Raw genomic sequence first — 25,495 nt, forward strand, 5'->3', positions numbered from 1 at the left:
CGTAGCTATCTAAAGCCATCACCAAATCTTAATGATAATGGGGATAAGTTAAAAGTTTCTCAATAAAATAAAAAGTGAAGCAAGGATAACCCATTATGATCACTCTTATTTAAGTACTAGAAATGTTAGCATAGCAATAAGAGAAGAAAAAGAAATTGAAGGAATTAGAATGGGCAATGAGAAAACAAAATTATTGTTCTTTGCTTATCATATGATGATATTCCTAGAGAATCAACTAAAAATCTAGTTGGAATAATTAATTTTAGCAAAGCTGCAGGATATAAAATAACATATAAATCATTAGCATTTCTTTATATTATACATTATATTATAATATAACATTAATAAGAAATGTAAGTGTAATTTATATTATGATATAAAATGATTATATATTACATATAATGATATATTATCATTTAGATATTAAATATGTTTATCTTTATATTATCAAGTCCAGAATCAAGAGATCAGAGAAATTTTATTTAAAATAACAAAGGCCAATATAAAATAATTGGCAATTTTCCTGCCAAAATGTACCCAAGAATTATTTGAACACAATTATAAAACACTTTTTACACAAATAAAGTCAGATCTAAACAATCATGAAAATATAAGTACTGGTGGATAGGTCAAGCCAATGTAACAAAAATGATGATTCTACCTAAATTTATTTGCTTTTTCAGTGCCATAACTAATGAAACTACCCAAAGAATTATTTTATAAGGCTAAAAAAAAATCTTAACAAAATTTATCTGGAAGAGCAAAAAGTTCAAGGATTTAAGGAATTAATTAAACCAAATGTGAAGGAAGGTGGCCAACTAGTACTGGATTTCAAACTGTATTATAAAGCAATAATCATCAAAACTATCTGACACACTGGCTAAGAAAAAGAGTGATAAATTAGTGGAATAGATTAGGATTCAGTAGTAAATAACCATAGTTATCTAGTGTTTGATAAGCCAAAAAAACTCACATTTCAGCCTCAGTATTTGACAAAATCTTCTGGGAAAACAAAAATTGTATGACAGAAAGTAGGATAGAATACCATCTTCCACCATATACCAAGATGAAATAAAAATGGGTCCATGATTTAAAAATAAAGAGTAATACCATCAGCAGATTAGGAGAGTAAAAAATAGTTTATCTGTTAGATCTATAAAGAAGGAAGGAATTTATGACCAAATAAGAGGCAACAAACCAAATGAACCAAACCAATAAAACCAAGAAAGAAAGGAAGGAAAACAGAAAGTTGGGATACAATTTTTAACGCTAGTATCTCTGATAAAGGCCCAATTTCTCATTATCTATATTTTGGTTTCAATGGATTCAAATAATATAATTCACTCCCCAATTAATAAATGGTCAGAGGATATAAACAGGTGATTTTTAGATAAAGAAATCAAAGGTATCTGGTTATATGAAAAAAACATTCTAAATTACTATTGATTAGAGAAATGCAAATTAAAGCAATTCTCAGATACCATATCGTGCCTGTCAGATTGGCTAATATTAGAAACAGAAAAGAGAAACAATAAATGTTGGAAGGATTGTGAGAAAATTGATACACTAAAGCACTTTTGGTGGAATTGTTAACTGACCCACCCATTCTGGAGAGCAATTTGGAAATAATCTAACTGTATATACCCATTGACTAGCAATATCACTACTAGGTCTGTATCTCAAATAAATTAAAAAAAAAACAGGATCAAGGGGAAGGACACATTAGTACAGAAATATGTACAGCACCTCTTTTTGTAACAGCAAAGAATTGGAAATTGAGGGAATGTCCATCAGTTGGGGAATGGCTGAACAAGTTGAGATATATCATTATAATGGAAGTAACAAATAATGAGCAGGCTCTTTTCAGAAAAATCTGCAAATACGTACACAAACTGAAGCAAAGTGAAATAAGTAAGCAGAACCAGAAAAACATTGTACATGTAGTAACAGCAATATTATATGATGATTATCTGTGAATGACTTAGATATTCTCAGCAATAAAATTTTCTAAGATAATTCCAAAGGACTCATGATGAAAAATGCTATGCTATCCACCTCCAGAGGAAAAAAAATAATGGAGTTTAAATGCATGCTATTTTTTATTTTATTTCTTGAAGGTTTTTTTTTTCCTTTGGGTCTGTGTCTTCTTTCATATCATGACAAATATGGAAATATCCTTTGCATGATTGTACTTGTATAATCTATTTCAAATTGCTTATCATTACAAGGAAGAGGTAGGTAAGGGAAGGAAGGAGAAAATTTATAACCAAAAATTTTTAAAAGAATGTTTAAAATTCTCTTTACATGTAATTGGGAGGAATTATTATTTTCATTATTTTAAACAAAGAAACTACTGCTAGATTCTGCCTGTTAGCCAGCTGGAGAGGTCTGTTTGTTTAGAGTAGCAGAAATATAGTCTTCCCTTTGGTTGGGGGTTCCTTCTGTGCTTATTCTTATGAAAACTGGGTTAAACCCTGGATCTGAGATCCCACTTTGCTTCTTCATTCTAAGTCACACAGTTGCTGTGTGACAAATTTTTGATTTCTTCCTTCTCAGTATATACCACCTAGCGCTCCCTGCTTGGGAAAGCCACATAAGTCCTTGTTATGCATAAGTCCTCAATTGGCCCTGGATCTGTGACCCTGAATTGAGTAATGAATAACAAAAATGCCAATTCTTATCTGTCCTTGTCAAGGCATCCTGATATATTTCTGGGGTATACTGTGGGGGTATGAATTTGAGTGAGCTTCTCACATTGTTGCATAACCTCTCTCTCCTTGGGTACTAGAGTCTTCCTCCAATAGTATGCCTCTTATCTTGACTCTGAGGAATTAAGAACCTTTCAGAATTCTGTATTTTCCTGCACTGAGCCAGGTTGAACAGATGTCTCATTGTGATTTTTTTTTCTGCCTTTCTCTATTAGGATTCAGTATTGTCTAATTTGTTTGGAGGAGTTTTATAGAGGGATTCTCAGTTGTACTGCTTTTAAACACTTTGCCACTTTTGTCATGTCTCCCAAACCTTTTTGTAAAGTATTTTTATTATAAGTTTTGTTATTACAGTGTTTAAACTTCCTCTAGGGTCTTCTCTTATATAATACAAATTAATAACATCTCAGATTTAGAAGGCACTATTATTCCGTAGTGATCATTTTTTATAAACTGAGAGGGAAATGTTTAAAACAAGAATACCATATACATCCCCAACATAACTCTAACATAATTCTTGGAAAATATGGTTATTAAACACATTGCTTTGTGTCAGAAACTATGCTGGGTGCTGAGGATACAAAATCAAAAGTAAAACTTATTATTAGAGGAGACAGCATGTACATTTAACAATAAACTTTCTTTCTCCTGGCTTGGTGTCCATCTTATAGTGCTTCCACTCCAAGTTATTTTGTAGATACTTTGTGTATATATAGACATGCATATATATATGTATATATTATATATACACACATAAGTATGCATATATGTATGTACATGTCTCCCTTAATAGAATGTGTCAAAGATTCTTTCATCTTTGTCACTACATCCTCTGGCATCTAGCATAACTCCTGGAACATTGTAGATTCATAAAAAAAATGCTAATGGTTTGATTAGATCCACATTTTTAAGAATTATATTCTAACTTGGTTGTAGCATGTAGTGTGTACATAGCTTTAATATTTCTCTTTTAGTTTTTAAGCGGTAAATTACAACAGCATAAGATTTAGATGATAGTGTAGTGTAGTTGGGGTTTTTTTAAGAATTAGATTTGTAGTTATGGAACTTGAATTTAAATTTTATCTCTGGTATTTAGAACCTGTGTAATTTTAGGAAAGTACTTTAATCTCTCTCTAGGTCTCATTTTATAAATATTAAACTTGAAAAAATCAATGGTATTTATTTATTCCTTTTTTTCTTTCTTGCCTGCATATATAGAAATATTCTCACAAGCCCTCAGAATTAGCTGAATGAAAATAAGAATCAAAAAATTAATCTGACCACTTACTTTGCTGAAGTTTTATTAATGGTTTGTTTATTAGGTTAAATAACATTAATTTCTTTTTTTCCTGATAGGAGTATATGCTAATGATGGGACTCCACAACTGGCTACACTGGTTTTCCTGGTTTCTTGTGTTTTTTATTACCTTCTCCATTGTTATATTTTTCATCACTATTCTCTTTCATATCAAGGCAAGTGTTTAGTTATGTCTATTTTCTTTATCTTCCATTGGGAGGGAAGTTTTATTCATGGATAATGGAAATCATTTTGTGATGACTTTGTAAACTCTAGGCAAATCCTTTATATTTGTTTGTTTTTTTAAAAATAGTCCTCTACAACTAATTAGAGTTATGGTAACCTTCATTCTTATCTATAGATGCAAGTGGAGTTTAATTTTCTTTTTGAAGTTTGATTTTCTTTTTATTTGGTTTTAATTCCTGGGAAATGGTTATTGGTTGTAGTAGAATTGCTATAATTTTGAAGAATTTATTTTATACTCTATAGTTTCCTGACTTCCTGTAACAAGAATAATATGTATAACCAAAATATTTTAATAAATGTTTCTTAGGTGAAAAATGGTATGGCAATATTCACCAAAAGTAACCCAGTTTTGATATTTTTCTTTCTGATGTGTTTTGCAATATCCTCCATCTCCTTTGGCTTCATGATCAGCACATTCTTTAATAAAGGTAAGTACAGAAATTTTTCTTTGTTGAAACAGTCAGTAAAATAAAACAAAACAACTTTCTTAGTTGCTTATTATAAATTAAATGTCACAGATGCCATGGGGATAGTTTTTCCCTCTCAATAGTATTTTATTTTTCCAAATACATGTAAAGATAGTTTTCAACATTCTTTTTTGTATCACTTGATCACATCTATGCTTTTATCAGTGTGGATCTTCTTTCCCCATATACCAAAGTCCCTACATAACCTAGTAGAATGTCTTGGAGTTGCTATGACAAAAACAGTACATGATCCAGTGCCAACTCTCTGAGGACAAGTTTCCTCAAACTTTGTTCAAAAGCTAGACTTTTCTTTAGATCATAAATGTATACTCCATTGTTTGGTGTGAAATCTTTTGAACTTGTATAGCTAAGTGGCTAGTTTAATTTTGGAGACTTTGGGTCACTGTACCATGATGAAGCATCTGAACAGGATTTTTAACATTCTAAATGTTGGCAAAATTTCATTGCCATTCCTATTAGTAATATAGCTTGATTCTTTTTTCCAGTCTAAACATGAAAAACTCAAACTCATTTATGATCTTTCAATATTTCTCAAATTCATTTGAAGTTGGCATTCCAATGTCTTTTCATATTTATATTCATAGTCATTCATTCATTAAATATTTGAGTACTTACTGTGTGCAGACAGACACTAAGGAAGAATTAAAATTTAGATGAAACATTTCCTCATAGAATTTTTAGGTTAGTAATAAGACACAAACACAAATAACTATAATATACAATTACAAATTTTAAGTATTTTTAGAAGCTCGTTTGGGTTTGGTGAAGGTTTTTTAAGGATGCAGGAAATAAACATGTTTGAAGTTAGTAAAGAAAGAACTTGTAGATAGAGAGAGATTGGACATTAAAGGGGAGAGAATTAAGATGGTAATCTGCTGATGGAATCACCTCATTATCAGACGGTGGAGAATGTTAGAGGATTTTGAGATGAAAAGAAGAGGGAACTACAGTGATTGTTCTCAATTTTCTAAGGAATAATTAAGATCTTCCATTGAGAAAGTGAAATAACAGGGAGGTTTAAGATGGTGGGAAATGATATGGTTTGGGTTTCTGTGTAAAATTTTCAATGTAAAGTTTAGCTGACCAATATATATTATTAGTGAAATGTTAATAATATGTTGATATGTATTTCAAAGAGAGAAAAGTTAGGTCAGAATAAGGATTAAAGCCTAAATTAATGAGATGTAAGGTGGGTTAAATTACAGAATAGATTAAGAAGGGATGAAGTACAGTGAGAGAGGAGATCATGGTCAAATACTAATATCAGAATTAGGAATTATAGAATGTTGAACATTTGTAGATGATGATGGAATAAATGACCATTCCTGTCTGTAGCTGTGCTGGAATTAAGGTATACATCAAGGAAGTTTAATAAATTGATAAACTGGAAAGACGACTTTAGGAGATATAAACATGGATATGTATATAATGTATATTTTTAGGAGATTATAAATATGTAAAAAGTTTAAATCTTGAAAAGCAAGTGTTGGGATAGAGAACTATGAGCCAGAGATTTGAATATCTTGAGAAAGGAAGATGGATCTGGGAACTGGAATATAAGTACAACCAGGATATGGTTAAGATGATCTGAGTGGAGTTATCCTTGAAGGAAAAGAGGCTTCTAGGCAGTGCTTACAGGGAAAGGGTCCAGAAGTAGCAATAAAAGGTTAAAAAATTGTTCTTTGCTCCTGACTCAGTATGTTGAAAGGGCATGCTGGAAGGTTCATCTTGAGAGGGTGACAATGGATACATTGTCTTTTGGGAGCCAGATTTTTTGAGTATAGGAAATGGAAGAGAAGAGGGGTGATAGTTTACTAACAATAAAATAGCTGTAATTTCCATATAGTATCAAGTAAACATTTATAAAGTACCACTCTGTGCTAAAAATTGTGCTAAACATTAGAGTTACAAGGAAAGAAGGAAAGGCAACTCTCCCCTCACCAAAAAAAAAAAAAAACAACAAAAAAACCCAAACCCAAAACTTGCTCTCAAAGAGTTCATAGTCTAATGGGGAAGATAAAAGACAAACACCCATGTATAAGCCAGATTTATACAAGATGAGTTGGAGATAATCACAGAAGAAAACCATCAGTATGAAAGGATATTGGGAGACATTATAGAAGGTGGGATTTTAGCTAGGAATTGAAAAAAGCTAAAAAAGCCAAGAAGCAAATGAGGAAAGCATTTCTGACATGGGAGAGAACCAGTGAAAAAACCTGGAATTTGGAGGTGGATTGTCTTATGTTAATGACAACAAAGAGGCCATTGTCACTGGATTGTAAAGTATGCAGAAGGGACTACAGCAGTGATTTTAGTTGAATTTTCTTAATTTTCAGATATAAATGTTAATAATAACGTACATTTATATATTTAGCACTTCAAGGTTTGCATAGTACCTTCCAAAGAAAAACCTAATGAAATGGGTAGAATAATAATAATTTTATAGATCAGAAAACTGAAAATCAGAAAATTTAAGTGACTTAGCTTAAGTAATTAAATCACACAGTTGTTAAGTGTTGGAGAACTGGTATATGAATTCAGGTCTCATGACTTCAAATCCATTGATCTTTTCATACCATCATAATGTCTTTGCAGTGATTTCTCCCTGAATGTTCATAAAACTTATTGTCCTCGTAAGTTAATCTATTATTTTCTATACTTTTTTGGCGGATTACATTTCAGATATGGAGTGTATTGAATGATCCTTGAGATCTTGATAATTCTTATTCTCCATTGGTGGAATTAAATTAAGAAAATAATTTGAAATCTCTTTTTCTGTACGGAAAGAGCCCATCGCAAAATTCTTTTTCTTTCTGGAAAGTTGTACTTTGAACATCCTTGCTTTTAGTAAAAGTAAAAAACCTTATAGACTAGGCATATCCAGGCCCAGAACATTTCCTGTTCATCAAGACTTGTCCTGTACATTTTCCTTTATTCTTATCAAACTTACACTTTGTTTGAAGAGCTCCATGAAATCTAAAAAAGGAACAGCTTTTAGGGAGCTTTTCTAGTTAATTTATATTGCTTTACAAGCAATATTTTACACTAAAAATGACAACTCCTCCTGACATTTATTGGGAATAATATTCAATCCAACACCCTTGTCTAAATTTGTGATTTCTGCCTGCAAAAATATATACATATACAGGCTACTTGATACATCAAGGTAGGCTTAGTAAGCAGCACTTAAAAAAAAAATCTATTGTTGTCTTAAAGCCCCATGCCTGCATATTGCATGAAGTAGTGTCAATCAAAATGTCCCATATTGGACAATACAACTCAGTATACAAAACTAGAAGGAGGGTAGAATCAGAAAAAAATCATTGATTTGAGTATCTTGATATAAAACACAACATGTAAATGTGATGTTTGTGAGTCTCAGTCTATAGTAGTGGTTCTCAAACCACTGTAGTGGTAGAAACTTTCATTTACCTTAAACAAAATTTCTGTGGAATCTTGCAGTAAAATTGTTTTGAACACTTGCTGTAAAGAGCTGAAACTCTTAAAGGTGTGCTTGAATAATGTGGAATGTTGAAGGGGATGTGGGAAAAGTGGGACACTGATACATTGTTGGTGGAACTGTGAATACATCCAACCATTCTGGAGAGTGATTTGGAACTATGCTCAAAAAGCTATAAAACTGCATACTCTTTGATCCAGCAGTGTTACTACTCTTATATCCCAAAGAGATTTTTAAAAAGGGAAAGGGACCAACATGTGCAAGAATGTTCGTGACAGCCCTCTTTGTAGTGGCCAGAAACTGGAAACTGAGTGGATGCCCATCAATTGGAGAATGGCTGAATAAATTGTGGTATATGAATATTATGGAATATTATTGTTCTGTAAGAAATGACCAACAGGATGATTTCAGAAAGGCCTGGAGAGACTTACATGAACTGATGTTGAGTGAAATGAGCAGGACTAGGAGATCATTATATACTTCAACAACAATACTATATAATGATCAATTTTATTTAACATACTTTAACATATTTAACTTGTATTGGTCAGCCTGCCATCTGGGGGAGGGGGTGGGGGGAAGGAGGGGAAAAGTTGGAACAAAAGGATTTGCAACTGTCAATGTTGAAAAATTACCTATGCATATATTTGTAAATAAAAAGCTATTAAAAAAAAAAAGTATGCTTAAATCAGATAACTGAGCACTTAAGGTTAATTACTTATTGGACAATGATTCTATTAGCATATATTTGGAAAAATGGCCCTTCTCACTGTTCCGTACTGGCTCTATGTTTGGTGTATACAGATAATAGTAGGAAGGATTAGAGGGTGGTGTGGGACAAGCCAGACTCACTTTTCAGCAGGACCAGAAGTAGAAAGGCTGGTGGTGAGCCTGTAGCAGTTTGTCTGTCTCCTTCACTTCTCCCCCTAAAGACCAAGGACTTTAACTTAAATCCTGACTCTAGCTGTTCTTGAGGCCTCCAGGGATCTAGCCCAGACTTTACAACCTGCTCCTGATAGAATGAAAAAAATAAGGCTGAATTTTAGAAAAGTCTTGTTTTGTATAATATTTCAAATGTAAAATCAAGATTGTGTTTGTTACCCCTATTTTATAATTGGAAATACTAGATGCAACAATTTTCTTTGTAAGATGGTTCACAACAATTTTGATTTTTCACTTATCTTACATAATTCATTGTTTTGTGGGATTATTTTATTTCATAATTTTGCTGTAAAAATTTTAGATTTTTATTTTCTTTTTGTAAATGTCTATGTAATTTTTTTCAGGAGCTATAGCACTTAAAATGGTCAAGACAATACATATGTAAGGTTTAATAGAATCTATCTAGTTCAATAAAAATAAATCAGCAAAGGAAATAGTCATATTTCCATTTTCCTACATTTGAAATTTGGAACTTGGATGAGATGAATTTCTGCATTTTCATTCTTAATTTAGTAGCAAACACTTTTGTGTTCATGTCTTTTGAAACTGTGAGATTTTACTCAATTATCCAAAATAAAGATTTCTACAGAAAGGATATATACATATATATGTAAATATATGTGTTTATATGAAAAGAGAGATTAACAATGATTATTTTATACACATTCTCCTAAGACAAACTGTGAATCAACTGATTCATATTCATTGATTCTAGACTCTTAGTCTTATAAGCAGTTTTGACCTATTTCTTCTTGTTCAGTATATACATTTTGTATGACTGCCACAGGATGGAGTTTTCTGTCACTATCATTTTTTGATATCATTTTGATTATCATTTTTTCCTTCACAGAACTTCTTAATGAAATTCCAGGTTTCTGTGGAGCACAATTTGAAAAGTGCTATTATCTCACATTCTGGTACAATGCATTTTACTGTTTTCTTCATGCCTAATACAAGTGTTGTACAGCTAAATGGTAGACTAGATAGAGTACAAGGTCTGAAAAAACTATCTTCCTGAGTTCAAATTCGACCTCAGATACTTACTAGCTGTGTGACCCTGGGAAAGTCTCTTAACCCTGTTTGCTTCAGTTTCCTCGTCTGTAAAATGAGTTAGAAAAGAAAATGGCAAATCTCTCCAATATATTTGCCAAGAAAACCCTAAATGGGGTCACAAAGAATCAGACGTGACTGAAATGACTGGACAAAAATGAAATATTAGCTTCAGCATGGATGCTGTGAATTATTTATCTAACAATGGCTAGGACTTGAAGATGTTTGGCTAAAAGGTTGTATTCACTCTTTTTTCTGCCCTCTTCACAAGGGTGGGTTCCAACAAAAATTTTTCCATTGGGGCATCTCTGGGAGCATAATTTTTCCTATCTTTGACCACCATTGAGTGGAGGGAGAGAATGATGAAAGAAGGATAAGAGTTTTTTTACCTTGTTGGTATAAGGAAAGGTGCTCTATACAGTTTTCTTTAAGGATTCCTACACTTTACTTATTAGTAGGTCTTTTCCTGTATAATCTTTGTTCAGCACAGTTGCATTTTGGAGAGTTGTAGCACTGCTTATCAGCAATATCTCTTTGCCAACCAGAAAATTCCTCCAGCAGTTTAAATATGTAATTCTCTTTTGCTTACTTCTGAGTTGCCACAAAAACATGTGTTCTTTGTTTGAGGACACAAAAATGATATTTTAAGTTAGTTTCATCATTGGTTAAATGATTTAGTTCTACTGTGACTTGACCTGTTTAATGAGTTCATGATATAAGCTGGTCATACATACTCTTATCACGCTTGGGACAATTAACCAATATAGAAAACTTTGCAGAGTATTTAAAAGAAACCAAAAAATGAGAAGTAAGTTTTGTGGTAGATCAGCTCCCACTTATACCTTCTTAGTCTCACTAGTGTCTCTCCAGCAATTCCATGGCTATTGTACTATGAAGAAGATGTGTCTCTTTCCTCTCTGTCTCCATTTGCAGATCACTCTACCTGTGCTTGTGAATAAACCGTTCCCTTATTTCTTCTGAATAAATTTTGTCTCTCCTCTCTTCAGAATGGGAGCAGAGGTTATTGTCTTTTCCCAGGATAGTCACAATCTGCTATGAACCTTGGATAAGAATACAGTGATGATTTCTGTCCTGCCCTGCAGGTATTCATCCTATCTGGATTGGTTAAAAGCTATTTGGATTGGAGCTATACTTTTCTCTAGTTCAGGAATTTTGCACCCCTTCAAAATTAACTGTAGGACACTTTACATCTGCAATTGTACATCACATAATCAAAATAAAATCAGCATTTAATAGACCAAAAATTATTAACTCAGCAATCCAGGAAATCAATTTAGGGATCCATTCACAGCAAAGATATATCAACAGTACATATAAAAGACCTACTTCAGTGTAAAGCATTACGTGATAGACCACTAGAGTGATGTTAAGTCTAAGTTACACCAGGACATATTATATGCCATCTCACAATGGTACATATACTTCCAAAGAAGACAAGAAAACATACATAACAGTCAAATAAGAATAATGTCTAGAATAACAAAAAATCTAAAACAGTAACTTATGCATGAACAAGCACATAAATGATAAATATTCTCTTAATACGGGTGTAACAATTTTTTCCACCTCCCTTTGAGCATTGGTCAAATAGTCTCAGTTCTATGAGACCTGACCCATTGGATGAGTTCATGATAAAGGCTGGTCATATATCCTCATCACAACTTGAAATCAGAAAGATTTACATGCAAATTCAGCCTTAGACACTTATGAGCTCTGTGACTCTGGGGAAGCCACTTAACTATTCTGTGTGTATATTTCCTCATCTGCAAAATGAGGGGACTTTGCTATATAGCTTCTAAAGTACCTTCAAGACTAAATCTATGGTCCTATGAAACTCATACTTAAGAGAGAGGAGAATAAAGGTGACTGAGAAGAAACCATAAAAAATTAGGACCAGGAGTGTATAGTACTGCAAGAACCAAAAGATAATAAAGGTGACTGAGAAGAAACCATAAAAAATTAGGACCAGGAGCTTATAGTACTGCAAGAACCAAGAAAGAAGAGCTAGTTAACACTGTCAGATGCCACAGAAAGGTCAAGGAGATTGATTTCAAAAAGTTATTGGATTGATAGTGATTATCCACTATCCAATGGATGTCGGTTCACATGTTGAAAGAGTTCTCAAAAGAAGAATTCCAAAATATTAACAACCACATAAAGAAGAATGTTTCACATCACTAATAATGAGAGGATGCAGATCAAAACAATCCTGAGGTTTTAAGAGTTGTGAAATGGTAGACACACTAATATGTTGTTGGTAGAGCTGTGAAATGGTGCTGCCTTTTTGGAAATCAGTTTGGAATTATGTGAATTAAATAAACTTTAAAATCCACATCCTTTGAACCAGAGACTCCATTACTGTTCTTATATCTCAATCAAGCCATCAATAAGAAAAAGAACCCATCATACTTCATAATATTTATAGTAACACCTTTTTGTGATAGCTAAGAATTGGAAATAAAATAAATGCCTGCTAATTGCTAAATAAATTATGGTACAGGAATGTAATAGAATGTTATTGTACTGTAAGAAATGATATGTCTGATGAATACAGAGACATGGAATGATCTATATGAACTGATACTCAGTGAAATAAGCAGAGCCAAGAAAACAGCAGTGAAATGGAAAGAGAAACGATAGGCCAGAAAGTCAAAAGTAAACATAACAAAATTATAAAAATCAAGCAAAATTTGAATGAAGAAATATGTGAGAACATCCTCAATCATCTGTTTTGGAGATAGAAGGTCTACCCATTGCACATATTTAAAGACTTATTCAATGTATGGATCAGTTATACTGAATTTTTTCTCTCTAAAAATACTATTTGTTGTATGGGATGGCTCTCCGGGAAGGGGGTTGGGGGAAGAGGATACTTGGTATAACTTTGATGAGATAAAAATTAGAAAATATCAATAAAAACTTTTTTTAAAAATAATGAATTTTGTAATTAAGTCACTGATTGTACAAGAGTAGAGAAATAATTAGATGTGTGGAGCTATTTTAATGTAATGAAACATTGTGGTATAATTAAGATTCACAAGTATGAGAAATACAATGAAATTTAGAAGAAATTTTATTAAATAATGCAAAGTAGAAGAATTAGAACCAGGACAGAGTACATAGTAATTGAGTAATTACCAAAGTAAGTGGTAATAAACAAAGAAACCTGGTGGTTTTTTAAAATCAGTGAAAAGTTACATCATTTTAAATTCATTTAAATGTAAATAATTGGGAAAAAGTTTGATTAGTTGCATATGTTCATTATTAAGTTTGTAATATTTTTAATGGCAGTTGGATTAAAACTCAGTGTACCTGGATTTGATTCCTAGCTACCAAAATATGTGATCATGGTCAAAGACCTTGACTGTTTTGTCCTCTGTAAAACGGGAATAAGAGTAATTGTTCTCTTTATCTGAGGAGGTCTTCCTGAGAGTCATAGGAAATAATGAATGTAAATGGCTTTGTAAACTATAAAATAGTAAATACAAATGGCAGTTGTATATGAGGGGAGGGAGGGCTCAAAAGTGACTTTGCAAAAGAATGCTGTAGGGTGGTAGACACAGAGGCCATATTGCATCAGGTGGTAGAATGGTAGTCAGCAAGTCTTGGCATGCAATATAGACTAAAAATTTGGCAGCAAGGTAAGGAGGAGATTTGGAGTGACAGCTTGAAAGGAGATAGGGATAATGGAAAGGTTTTTTTTTATTTTGTTTTTAAAAAAGAAAACCTGATCAACTTTGTTACTAAAGGGAAAGACGTTATACCTGGAGGGAGGAAGATTAAAGATGAGAGTGAGGGAATGACAGGTAGAACTGGGTCCTTTTACACTTTCAATAAGGATGATTATCTAAACAAATTAATAGTTTAATGATATTGTAAAGGAAATAGTTTCTTACATAGGTTAAGCATTTTTCAAGTTCCATTATTTGTATGTCATTGATGCCCTAAAAATAAACTTGATAAACTTATTAAAATACAAATGCCAGGATCTTTATTTAATAACATTTTTCACTTGCTATGTAATTTTAATTTTAAAAATATAGACACTGGGAACAGCTGTATGATGTTATGGATAGAACACTGGCCCTGAAGTCAGGAGGACTGAGTTCAAATCTAGCCTCAGACAAATAATACTTCCTAGCTGTGTGATCCGGGCAATTCACTTAGCCCCAATTGCTTCAGCAAAAAAAATAATAATAATAATAATAAATAAAAATAAAAATATACTAAAGGAGGTTTTTTTCTGTTCATGTTGCATAAATTATTTCTTTTTTTCTTATTCTGAATCTGTAGCCAATTTAGCTGCTACTACAGGAGGTGTCCTCTACTTTGTTATCTACATCCCATATTTCCTTATTGAACCTCAATATAGCTCGCTGTCTTATAGACAGAAGTTATTATCTTGTCTCCTGTCAAATGTTGCGATGGCATTAGGAATTCTGCTCATAGTCAACTTTGAAAAGAAAGGTAAGCACTGATTTTCACAAATTTATATCTTTGTTGACTTGATACCTAACCACAACTAGAGAATGATGGGCTGTGTTGGCCTGCAGTTTGGAGTAAAACTCTTAATTGCCTTGTCATTGCTGTTTTTCAAAGTAGACATTTCAGTATTTACAATTAATTTCGAAAATCACTTTGGGCAGCTTTTTAATAGGTATAAGAATGGGAGATTGGTGATAATTAGACTAGAGTTCTTATACATTATCAAAGAATACCTGACACAGAGCTGAGATTCTCTAGGTTGTTCATAAATGAAAGGTGATGGCACAATTAAAGTTTTGGCTTTTGATAATGTACATAGAACTTGATTATATAGTGATCAAGGGTAAATGAAATACTGTTTGGGAATAATTAGTCCTCCAGGAATAAAATACTTAGGTGTAATTCAGTAAACACTGAGAAAAAGAAAGTCATTTTTCAGTAGTCTGGCAAAGACAGAATGGTAGTAGCACTCATTTATTAGATAGTCATAGTGCATCAATTCTAAAAATATGACTTTTAGTGCTTTCCCTTTGAGATGGCCTCCTATCTACTATGTAGATATCTTACATGTACTTAATTATGTATTTATTGTCTCCTTTAAGAAAGAGTTGTGAGCTCTTTGTGAGGAAGGAAAATATTTTTGCCTTTCTTTATATCCCTAGTACTTGGAAGAGTGCCTAATAACATAGTAATAGTTAACAATTGAGCTTTAGCATTTTAGTACTCTCCGAAGGATTTGGACTCTTTTAAAATGAATTTTTAATTTAATAGAAAAGAAAAATAAAACAATACATTGTCTCATGCCCAGCAGAATGTCAGGGAGGATTCAGAATATAGCAATGAATTTCCAGGTCAAGAAAGGATATATAATAGTAAAATTATATTCATGACTATCCATTTTTTCTTTACTTTCTTGTAGGTTGTTCTTTTGTTCTCTGCTGTGCACTTTTTTATTTTGTTCTTTTTTTTTCCCTTTCATCTTCCCCATGTCATGTATGCCTTCTTAACTCCTATCCCCTGAAATCCTTTTCTCCTTTTATAAAGCTTTGAGGGTCTTCTATACATGGCATTAGTGATGCATTAATCACTCTGTTAGTCCCAGCTGACTCCTTCTAGGGTATGAGATTTGCACCGGATAGATGTGTTAATTGAGCTTGTTTCTTTTAGGGTACAGTGTTTTAGACATTCAGGTCAATGTGCTGTTGGAAAGTTGGGAAAAGTTTGCTAGTTGCCATGATGGTTTTTCAACAAGTTTAGCCTCCACTGGGTTAAGCCACTTAAAGGTCATCCTGAAACCTTTCCAGATCTTGCAATGCTCACAAAGTTGTTATCTTGGCATACCCATATGTCAAGGACACATCGTCATTTCTCATTTTCTATGGTTCCTTCTGTAGTCTCCAGTGGACTCTACTGCCATCTCTGGGTACTAGTAAGACCTCACTCGGCATCTCCAAAATTTAAAAAGTCATTTCCTAGACATATCTACCTTGGAGTGCTTAATCACCTAATGTTACAAAAGAATAGAAAAGACAGAAATATCCATGTGCTGAGAGATAAGAGCTGATGTCTTCTTCATCTGACTCTTAAGACCAGATCAAAGTAGACTTCTTTCTTTGCAGCTATAAAGGAGAGAAATTACACACTTGGGTATAGCATAGCATTTCCAGATATGTGGCCATTTAAAAGACCCATCATCCTCATACAGTACCAACCCCCTGATTCACTTATGATCAGAAACTAGATCCACATAATCTTCACATAAACAGTTAAACTGAAACCAGGTTGGAGAACATCCACACATGGTTAACTTACTAGCCTTCATTTTAAACATATTTCCATATTAGTCATATTGTGAAATAAAAATCAGAACAAAAGTGAAAAACCACAAGAAAGAAAAAGCAAACAAAAAAGGTAAAAATAGAATTCTTCCATTTACATTGTCTCCACAGTTCTCTCTCTAAATTCAGATGGCATTTTACATCCAAAATTTATTGGAATCGTTTTGGATCACTGTATTGTTGAAAAGAACTGAGTCTGTGATAAATGATTATCACATAATCTGTCTGTTACTGTGTCCAGTGTTCTGCTGCTTTGGCTCACTTCACTCAGCATTAGTTCATGTAAGTCTTTTCAAGCTTTTCTGAAATCAGCCTGCTCATCATTTCTTATAGAATAATAATATTCCATTACCTTCATATGCCATAACTTATTCAAACATCCTCCAATTGATAGGCATTCACTCAGTTTCCAATTCCTTGTCACTATAAAAGGGCTGCTGCAAACATTTTTGCACATGTAGGTCTTTTCCACTCTTTTATGATCTCTTTCAGATATAAATCCAGTAGTGACAATACTAAATCAAAGGGTATACAGTTTTACAGCCTTTGGTCATAGTTCCAAATTGCTCTCCAGAATAGTTGGATCAGTTTACAACTCCACCAGCAATGCATTGGTGTCCCAATTTTCCCATATCCTCTCAAACAGTTATCATTTACTTTTCTTGTCATCTCAGACAATTTGAAAAGTGTGTGGTGGTAACTCAGAGTTGTTTTAATTTGTATTTCTCTAATCATGGTTTAGAGCATTTTTTTTTTCATATGACTATAGTTAGCTTAGATAATCAAAAAACTTCCTGTTCATATCCTTTGGCCATTTATCAATTGGATAATGATTTGTATCTTTATAAATTAGATTAATTCTTTATTTTTTTGAGAAATAAGGCCTTTATCAGAGATATTTATTGCAAAAAAAATTTCCCCAATTTTCTTCCTCCTTCCAATCTGATTAAAGTTAGTTTTTTTTGTACAAAAGATTTTTAATTTTAAATACTCAAAACTATCTGTTTTACATTTTGTTATACTCTCTATTTTCTTTTTAAAATAATAATGGCCTTATATTTTTCAAAATACATGCAAAGATAGTTTTCAACATTTACCCTTGCAAAATCTTGTGTTTCAAATTTTTCTCCCTCCTTCCTCACCTCTCCCCTTCCCTAGACAGCAAGTAATCCAATATAGGTTAAACATGTACAATTCTTCTAAATATATTTCCACATTTATCATCCTGCACAAGAAAAATCACATCAAACAGGGGAAAATGAGAAAGAAAAATCACAAGGAAACAAACAACAATATATGTTGTGATAGTCTTCTTTCTGGATGTAAATGGCTGCCTCCATCACAAGCCTATTGGAACTGGCCTGAATCACCTCATTGTTGAAAAGGGTCAAGTCTATCATATTTGATCATCACATATATTCTTGTTGTTGTGTATAATGTTCTTTTGGTTCTACTTATTTCACTTAGCATCAGTTAATATAAGTCTCTACAAGAGTTTCTAAAATCATCCTGCTGATCCTTTATTTTATTCATGGGTAATTTTCCCAACATTGACCCTTGCAAAACCTTTTGTTCCAAATTTTCCCCTCCTTGACCCTACCCTCCCCAGCTGTCAAGTAGTCCAATATATATTAAATATATTGAAATACATGTTAAATCCAATATATGTATACATATTTATACAGTTATTTTGCTGCACAAGAAAAATCAGATCAAAAAGGAAGGAAAAGAAAAATTGAGAAACAAAACAAAATGCAAGCAAATAATGAGAGAGTGAGTAAGAATGCTATGTTGAGTTCCATGCTCTGTTCCCATGGTTCTCTCTCTGGGTGTCAATGGCTCTCTTCATCACTGAACAACTGGAACTGGTTTGAATCATCCCAATATTGAAGAGAGTCACATCCATCAGAATTGATTGTCGTATATTCTTGTTGTTGTCATGAATAATGATCTCTTGGTTCTGCTCATTTCACTTAGCTTACAGTTGATGTAAATCTCTCCAGGCCTTTCTAAAATCATTCTGCTGGTCATTTCTTACAGAACAATAATGTTCTATAGCATTCATATACCACAATTTATTCAGCCATTCTCCATTTGATGGACATCCATTCAGTTTCCAGTTTTTTGCCTCTACAAAGAGGGCTGCCATAAACATTTTTGCACATATGGATCCCTTTTCCTCCTTTAAGATCTCTTTGAGATATAATCCCAGTAGAAACACTGCTGGATCAAAGGATATGCATAGTTTGATAACTTTATGAGCATAGTTCCAAACTGTTCTCTAGAATGGTTGGATCCATCCACCATTCCACCAACAATGTATCAATGTCCCAGTTTTCCCACATCCCCTCCAACATCCTTTCCTGTCATTCCAGCCAATCTGACAGATGTGTAGTGGTATCTCAGAATTGTCTTAATTTGCATTTTTCAGTGATTTGGAGCAACTTTTCATGTGACTACAAATAGGTTCAATTTCTTCATCTGAAAATTGTTCATATCTTTTGACCATTTATCAATTGGAGAATAGCTTGAACTATTATAAATTTGAGTCATTTCTCTATATATTTTAGAAATGAGGTCTTTTTCAGATCCTTTGGATGTAAAAATGATTTCCCAGTTTATTGCCTCCCTTCTAATATTGTCTGCATTAGTTTTGTTTATATAAAAACTTTTTAATTTAATGTAATCAAAAATATGTATTTTGTGTTCAATAATGATCTCTAGTTCTTCTTTGGTTACAAATTCTTTCCTCCTCCACAAATATGAGAGGTAAACTATCCTATGTTCTCCTAATTTGTTTATAATATTCTTCATGTCTAGATCATGAACCCATTTTGACAATATCTTGGTATACAGTGTTAGGTGTGGGTCTATACCTACCTTTTACTATACTAGTTTCCAATTTTCCCAAAAGTTTTTGTTAAATAGTGAATTCTTATCCCCAAAGCTAGGGCCTTAAGGTTTGTCAAATACTAAATTGCTATAGTCATTGACTGTTTTGTTCTGTGAACCTAACCTATTCCACTGATCAACTTCTCTAGTTCTTAGCCAGTACCAAATGGATTTGATGATCACTGCTTTATAATATAGTTTTAGATCTACTACAGCTAGGCCACCTTCATTTGATTTTTTTTCATTAGTTCCCTTGAAATTCTTGACCTTTTATTCTTCCAGATGAATTTTGTTGTTATTTTTTCTAGGTCAGTAAAATAGTTTCTTGGGAGTTTGATTGGTATAGCACTAAATAAATAGATTAGTTTAGGGAGTGTTGTTATCTTTATTATATTCACCCAACCAATCCAAGAACACTTGATATTTTCCAGTTGCTTAGATCTGACTTTATTTTGTGTGGAAAGTGTTTTGTAGTTTTGCTCATATAGTTCCTGATTTTCCCTTGGCAGATGGATTCCCAAATATTTTATACTATTGACAATTTTTTAAATGGAATTTCTCTTTATATCTCCTGCTGTTGGATTTAATTAGTGATATATAAAAATGCTGATGATTTATGTGAATTTATTTTGTATCCTGCAACTTTGCTAAAGTTGTGGATTATTTCTAGTAGTTTTTTAGTTGATTCTCTAGGGTTCTCTAAGTATACCATCATATCATCTGCGAAGAATGATAATTTGGTTTCCTCATTACCTACTCTAATTCCTTTAATCTCATTTTCATTTCTTATTGCCAAAGCTAGCATTTCTAATACAATATTGAATAGTAATGGTGATAGTGGGCAACCTTCTTTCACCCCTGATTTTATTGGGAATGGTTCCAGTTTATCACCATTACATATCATGCTTACTGATGGTATAAATAGATGCTACTGACTGTTTTAAGGAAAAGTCCATTTATTTCTATACATTCTAGTGTTTTTATTAGGAATGGGTGTTGGATTTTATCAAATGCTTTTTCTGCATCTCTTGAGATAATCATATGATTTTGTTAATTTGGTTATTGATATAATCAAATATGCTAATAATTTTCCTGATATTGAACCAGCTCTGCATTCCTGGTGTAAATCCTACTTGATTGTGGTGTATTATCCTGGGGATGATTTTCTGTAATCTCTGTGCTAATATTTTATTTAAGATTTTTGCATCAATATTCATTAGGGAGATTGGTCTATAATTTTCTTTCTCTGTTTTCATCCTACCTGGTTTAGATATCAGTACCATGTCTGTGTCATAAAAGGAATTTGATAGGAGTCCTTCATTCCCTATTTTTTCAAATAGTTATATAATATTGGAGTTAATTGTTCTTTAAATGTTTGGTAGAATTCACATGTAAGTCCATCTGGTCCTGGAAATTTTTTTTAGGGAGTTGAATAATAACTTGTTCTATTTCTTTTTCCAAAATGGGACTATTTAAGTAATTTATTTCCTCTTCTGTTAATCTGGGCAATCTATATTTTTGTAAGTATTCCTCCATTTCATTTATGTTGTCAAATTTATTGGCATAAAATTGGGCAAAGTAACTCTTAGTAATTGCTCCAATTTCTTCTTCATTGGTGGATAGCTCTCCCTTTTCATTTTTGAAACAATTTTATTTTCCTCTTTTCTTCTAATCAATTTAACTAAAGCTTTATCTATTTTGTTGGTTTTTTCATAAAACCAACTCTTAGTTTTATTAATTAAATAGTTTTTTTAGTTTCAATTTTACTGATCTCTCCTTTTATTTTTAGAATTTCAAGTTTGCTATTTGATTGGGGGATTTTAATTTGTTCTTTTTCTAGCTTTTTTAGTTGCAAACCCAATTCACTGACTTTTCTTTCTCTGTTTTATGCAAGTAAGCATCTAGATATATAAAATTTCTCCTTATTACTGTTTTGGCTGCATCCCACAAATTTTGGTATGTTATCTCATTATTGTCATTCTCTTGGATGAAATTATATAGATTGTGTCTATGATTTGCCATTTCATTCATTCTTTAGGATGAGATTATTTAGTTTCCAATTACTTTTTGGTCTATTTTCCCCTGGCCTTTTATTGAATGTAATATTTATTGCATCATGATCTGAAAAAAATGCATTTACTATTTCTGCCTTTCTGCATTTGATTTTGAGGTCTTTATGTCCTAATATATAGTCACTTTTTTGTATAGGTTCCATGAACTGCCGAGAAGAAAGTGTACTCCTTTTTGTCTCCATTCAATTTTTTCCAAAAATCTATTATATCTAGCTTTTCTAGTATTCTGTTTACCTCTTTAACTTCTTTCTTATTTATTTTGTGATTTGATTTATATAGTTCTGAGAGAGCAAAGTTGAGATCTCCCACCAAAATAGTTTTGCTATCTATTTCTTCTTGCAACTCTCTTAACTTCTCATTTAAGAATTTAGATGCTACACCATTTAGCGCATATATGTTTAATTGATATTGCTTCAATATAACCTTTAGCAAGATATAGTTTCCTTCCTTATCTCTTTTAATTAAATCAATTTTTGCTTTTGCTTGATCTGAGATCAGGATGGTACTCCTGCTTTTTTTACTTCACCTGAAGCATAATAGATTCTGCTCCAGCCTTTTACCTTTACTCTGTATGTATCATTCTGCTTTAAATGTGTTTCTTGTAAACAACATATTGTAGGATTCTGATTTTTAATCCAGTCTGTTAAATGCTTACATTTTATGGGAGAGTTCACCCCATTCACATTTACAGTTAAAACTACTAATTCTGTATTTCCTGCCATCTTATTAACCCCAAATTGTACTTTGCTCTTTCTTTTTCCCCTTTCCCTCCTTCCTAGCATTTTACTTAGGAGCACTACTTGCCTCAAGCAGTCCTCCCCCTTTAGAGACCCTCCCCCTTTCTTATGCCTTTCCCTTACTGTTTCTGTTTTCCCTTCTATTTAGCCTTTTTTGCCTTCTATAAGGTGAGAGAAGTTTCTCAGTAAAACCAAATATATCTAATATTCTTTTTTTGAAACAAATCTGATGAGAGTAAGATTCACACAATACTCATTACCCTCCTTTCTTTCCCTCGATTATTATAGGTTTTCTTTGCCTCTTCCTGAGATGTGATTTCCCTCATTGTACCTCCACTTTCCCCTTTTTTTTCAATTACAATCCCCTTCTTTCGGGTTGCTTGTAATATTTTTTCCAAAAGTATTGGAAAATACTTTTTCCAATAGTTCTGAAATTTAGCCACAATATTCCTTAGGGTTTTAATTTTGGGGTCTCTTTCAGAAGGTATTTGGTGAATTCTTTCAATGATCATTTTCCCTTCTGATTCCATGACATCCCATCAATTCTCTTTGATGATTTCCTGAAAAATAGTGTCTAAGCTCTTTTTTTCATCATGAATTTCAGGGAGTCCAATAATTCTTAGATTGTCTCTCCTAGATCTATTTTCCAGTTCAGTTCTTTTCCCAATTAGGTACTTTACATTTTTTCTATTTTTTTCTTTTTTCCTTTTTTGGTTTTGCTTGACTGATTCTTGTTGTCTTTTTGAGTCATTCATTTCCATTTGTTCAGTTCTGAATTTTAGTAAATTTTCTTCATTTACTTTTTTTACTTCTTTTTATATTTATCCAATTGAATTTTTAAATGAGTTGTTTTGTTCTATTTTGTTTCCATTTCATGAATTCGGTTTTTTAGGAGTTATTTTCTTTTTCCATTTCACAAATTCTGGTTGTTAGGAGTTATTTTCTTTTTCTGTTTCACAAATTCTGTTTTTCTGGGAGTTTTTTTCTTTTTCTGTTTTATCAAATCCATCTTTTAGTGAGTTATATGCCTTTTCTAAACCCTCTTACAAAGTTTTCATTTCCTTTTCCCATTTTCCTTCTAGCTCCCTTTTAAGATCCTTTTAAATTTCTTCTAGAAGAGCTTTGTATGATCAGGTTATATCATCTTTTGGGGCTTCATCTGGAGACAATCTGCCTTTAGTTTCCTCAGGGTTTGATATCTGTTCTTCTTTCACCATAGAAGCTGTCTGTTGTCAGAGTTCTCTTTACTTTTTTACTCTTTAAAAAAAAAAAGTTAAGGTCTGCTCTTAGGGGAAGGAAGGTTTACCAAGCTTCCTCTACAAGCAGCAGCTTCCTCTAGATGTGGCTGCTGCTGCACTGGGTCAATGCTGACTCACCCCTAATGCTGGGTGGGCGTAATCAGGTCCTGTGAGATTCTGGCATTTTGAGGCTCACTATTTACCTTTGTGTTTCTGCTGGATATTTTATAACTTCTCGGCCGATTGCTGGCTTGCAGCTAAAGCAGAGTAGCCAACACTGCTGCTATAGATTCCTCCCTCTAGATTCTCTGCCATGTGGAATCTGCACTGCAGAGTCCACACTGCCCAGGGTCTGTGCTGGCATCTGTGCTCAGCGTGCTTGCACTTGACTGCCTCCCTCCCATTTCTTATTGAAACGACCTTTTCTGGTCTGTTTCCTCCCCATAGATTCTCCACCACATGGAGTCTGCATACTGCCCTGGGACTCTGAGCTATCTGCACTGACATTTGTGCTCAGCTGCTTGTGCTGGCTCCCTCCCTCCCCTTTCTGATTGAAACAGACTTTTTCTGGTGATCTTCAAAATTATCTTTTGCTGGTAATTTGTTTCACTCCCAATATTTGTGGGGTTCTGCCAGTCCAGAGCTAATTTAGAGGCTAGATTGGCTAATTAGTCTAAGAGTTGTAGCAGAAGGTCAGAAAGAAACCTATGTTGTCTCTACTATCTTGGCTTTACCCCCAAAAGTCCTCTGATCCTTTCTTATAAAATAATAATATTCCATTACGTTCATATACCATAACTTATTCAGCTATTCCTCAACTAATAGACATCCATTCTATGTCCAGTTCCTTGACCCTACAACAAAGGCTGATACAAATATTTTTTGCACATGTGTATCTTTTTTCCCTCCTTTATTATTTCCTTGAGATACAGACCTATTAGAGATACTGTTGCAGGGGTCCTCAAACTTTTTAAATAGGGGGCCAGTTCACTGTCCCTCAGATTGTTGGAGGACTGGACTATAGTAAAAACAAAAACTTTGTTTTGTGGACCTTTGAATAAAGAAACTTCATAGTTCTGGGTGAGGGGGATAAACGTCCTCAGTTGCCGCATCTGGCCTGCAGACCATAGTTTGAGGACCCCTGCACTGTTGGGTCAAAGGGTATGTACAATTTGATAGCCCTTTGGGCATAGTTCCAAATTGCTCTCCAGAGTGGTTAGATCATTTCACAAGTCCACCAACAATGCAGAAGTATCCCAGTTTTCCAACATCCCCTTCCATCATTTATCATTTTTCCTATCATCTTAGCCAGTCTGAGAGGTGAAATGGTACCTCACATTTGTCTTAACTTACATTTCTCTACTTGATAGTGATTTAGTGAGGAGAACAAGAGATCATTGTACACTGCACCAACAATATTATATGACAATCAATTCTGGTGGATGTGACTCTTTCCACCAATGAGATGATTGAGGCCAGTTTCAATGATCTCGTCATGAAGAGAGCCATCTACACCCAGAGAGAGAACTGAGGGAATTAAGAGTGGATCAAAACATAACAGTCCCACTCTTTTTGTTGTTCATATGCATTTTGTTTTCTTATTCATTTTCTTTCCTTTTAGATCTGATCTTTCTTGTGCCACAAGATAATTGTATAAATATGTTTGCATATATTGGATTTAACATATATTTTAACATGTATAACATATATAGAATTATTTGCCATCTAGAGAAGGAGGTCGGGGGAAGGAGGGGAAAATTTGGAACATAAAGCTATGCAAGGATCAGTGTTGAAAAATTATCCATGCATATGTTTTGAAAATAAAAAGCTTTAATAATAAAAAAACAAATAAATAAAATTTTTAAAAATATTTTTAAAATTAATGATTTAGAACATGTTTTCATATGACTAAAAATGGCTTTAATTTCTTCATCTAAAAATTGCCTGTTCATATCCTTTGACCATTTATCCAATGGGGAATGGCTCATTTTCTTATAAACCTTTGAAATATATAATATAAT

At 33.0% G+C, this 25,495-nt stretch overlaps 1 protein-coding gene across 7 annotated transcripts in view; it reads left to right on the plus strand.

The window, feature by feature from the left end:
* LOC100917056 (ATP-binding cassette sub-family A member 3-like) overlaps window positions 1-25,495 on the plus strand; it is a 242,475-nt gene that overhangs the window by 68,284 nt on the left and 148,696 nt on the right. For all 7 annotated transcript variants that reach the window (XR_004233331.1, XM_031962329.1, XM_031962313.1 and 4 more), the window contains 3 exons: window positions 4,065-4,181; window positions 4,559-4,679; window positions 14,506-14,679. Coding sequence is in view for 6 of the 7 variants with exons in the window: in XM_031962329.1 (XP_031818189.1) it covers window positions 4,065-4,181; window positions 4,559-4,679; window positions 14,506-14,679 (412 nt within the window). In the remaining variant the exon portion in view is untranslated. The remainder of the gene's footprint in view (window positions 1-4,064; window positions 4,182-4,558; window positions 4,680-14,505; window positions 14,680-25,495) is intronic.

Source organism: Sarcophilus harrisii, chromosome 1 (genome assembly GCF_902635505.1).
Source record: "Sarcophilus harrisii chromosome 1, mSarHar1.11, whole genome shotgun sequence".
Lineage (NCBI taxonomy): Eukaryota > Metazoa > Chordata > Mammalia > Dasyuromorphia > Dasyuridae > Sarcophilus > Sarcophilus harrisii.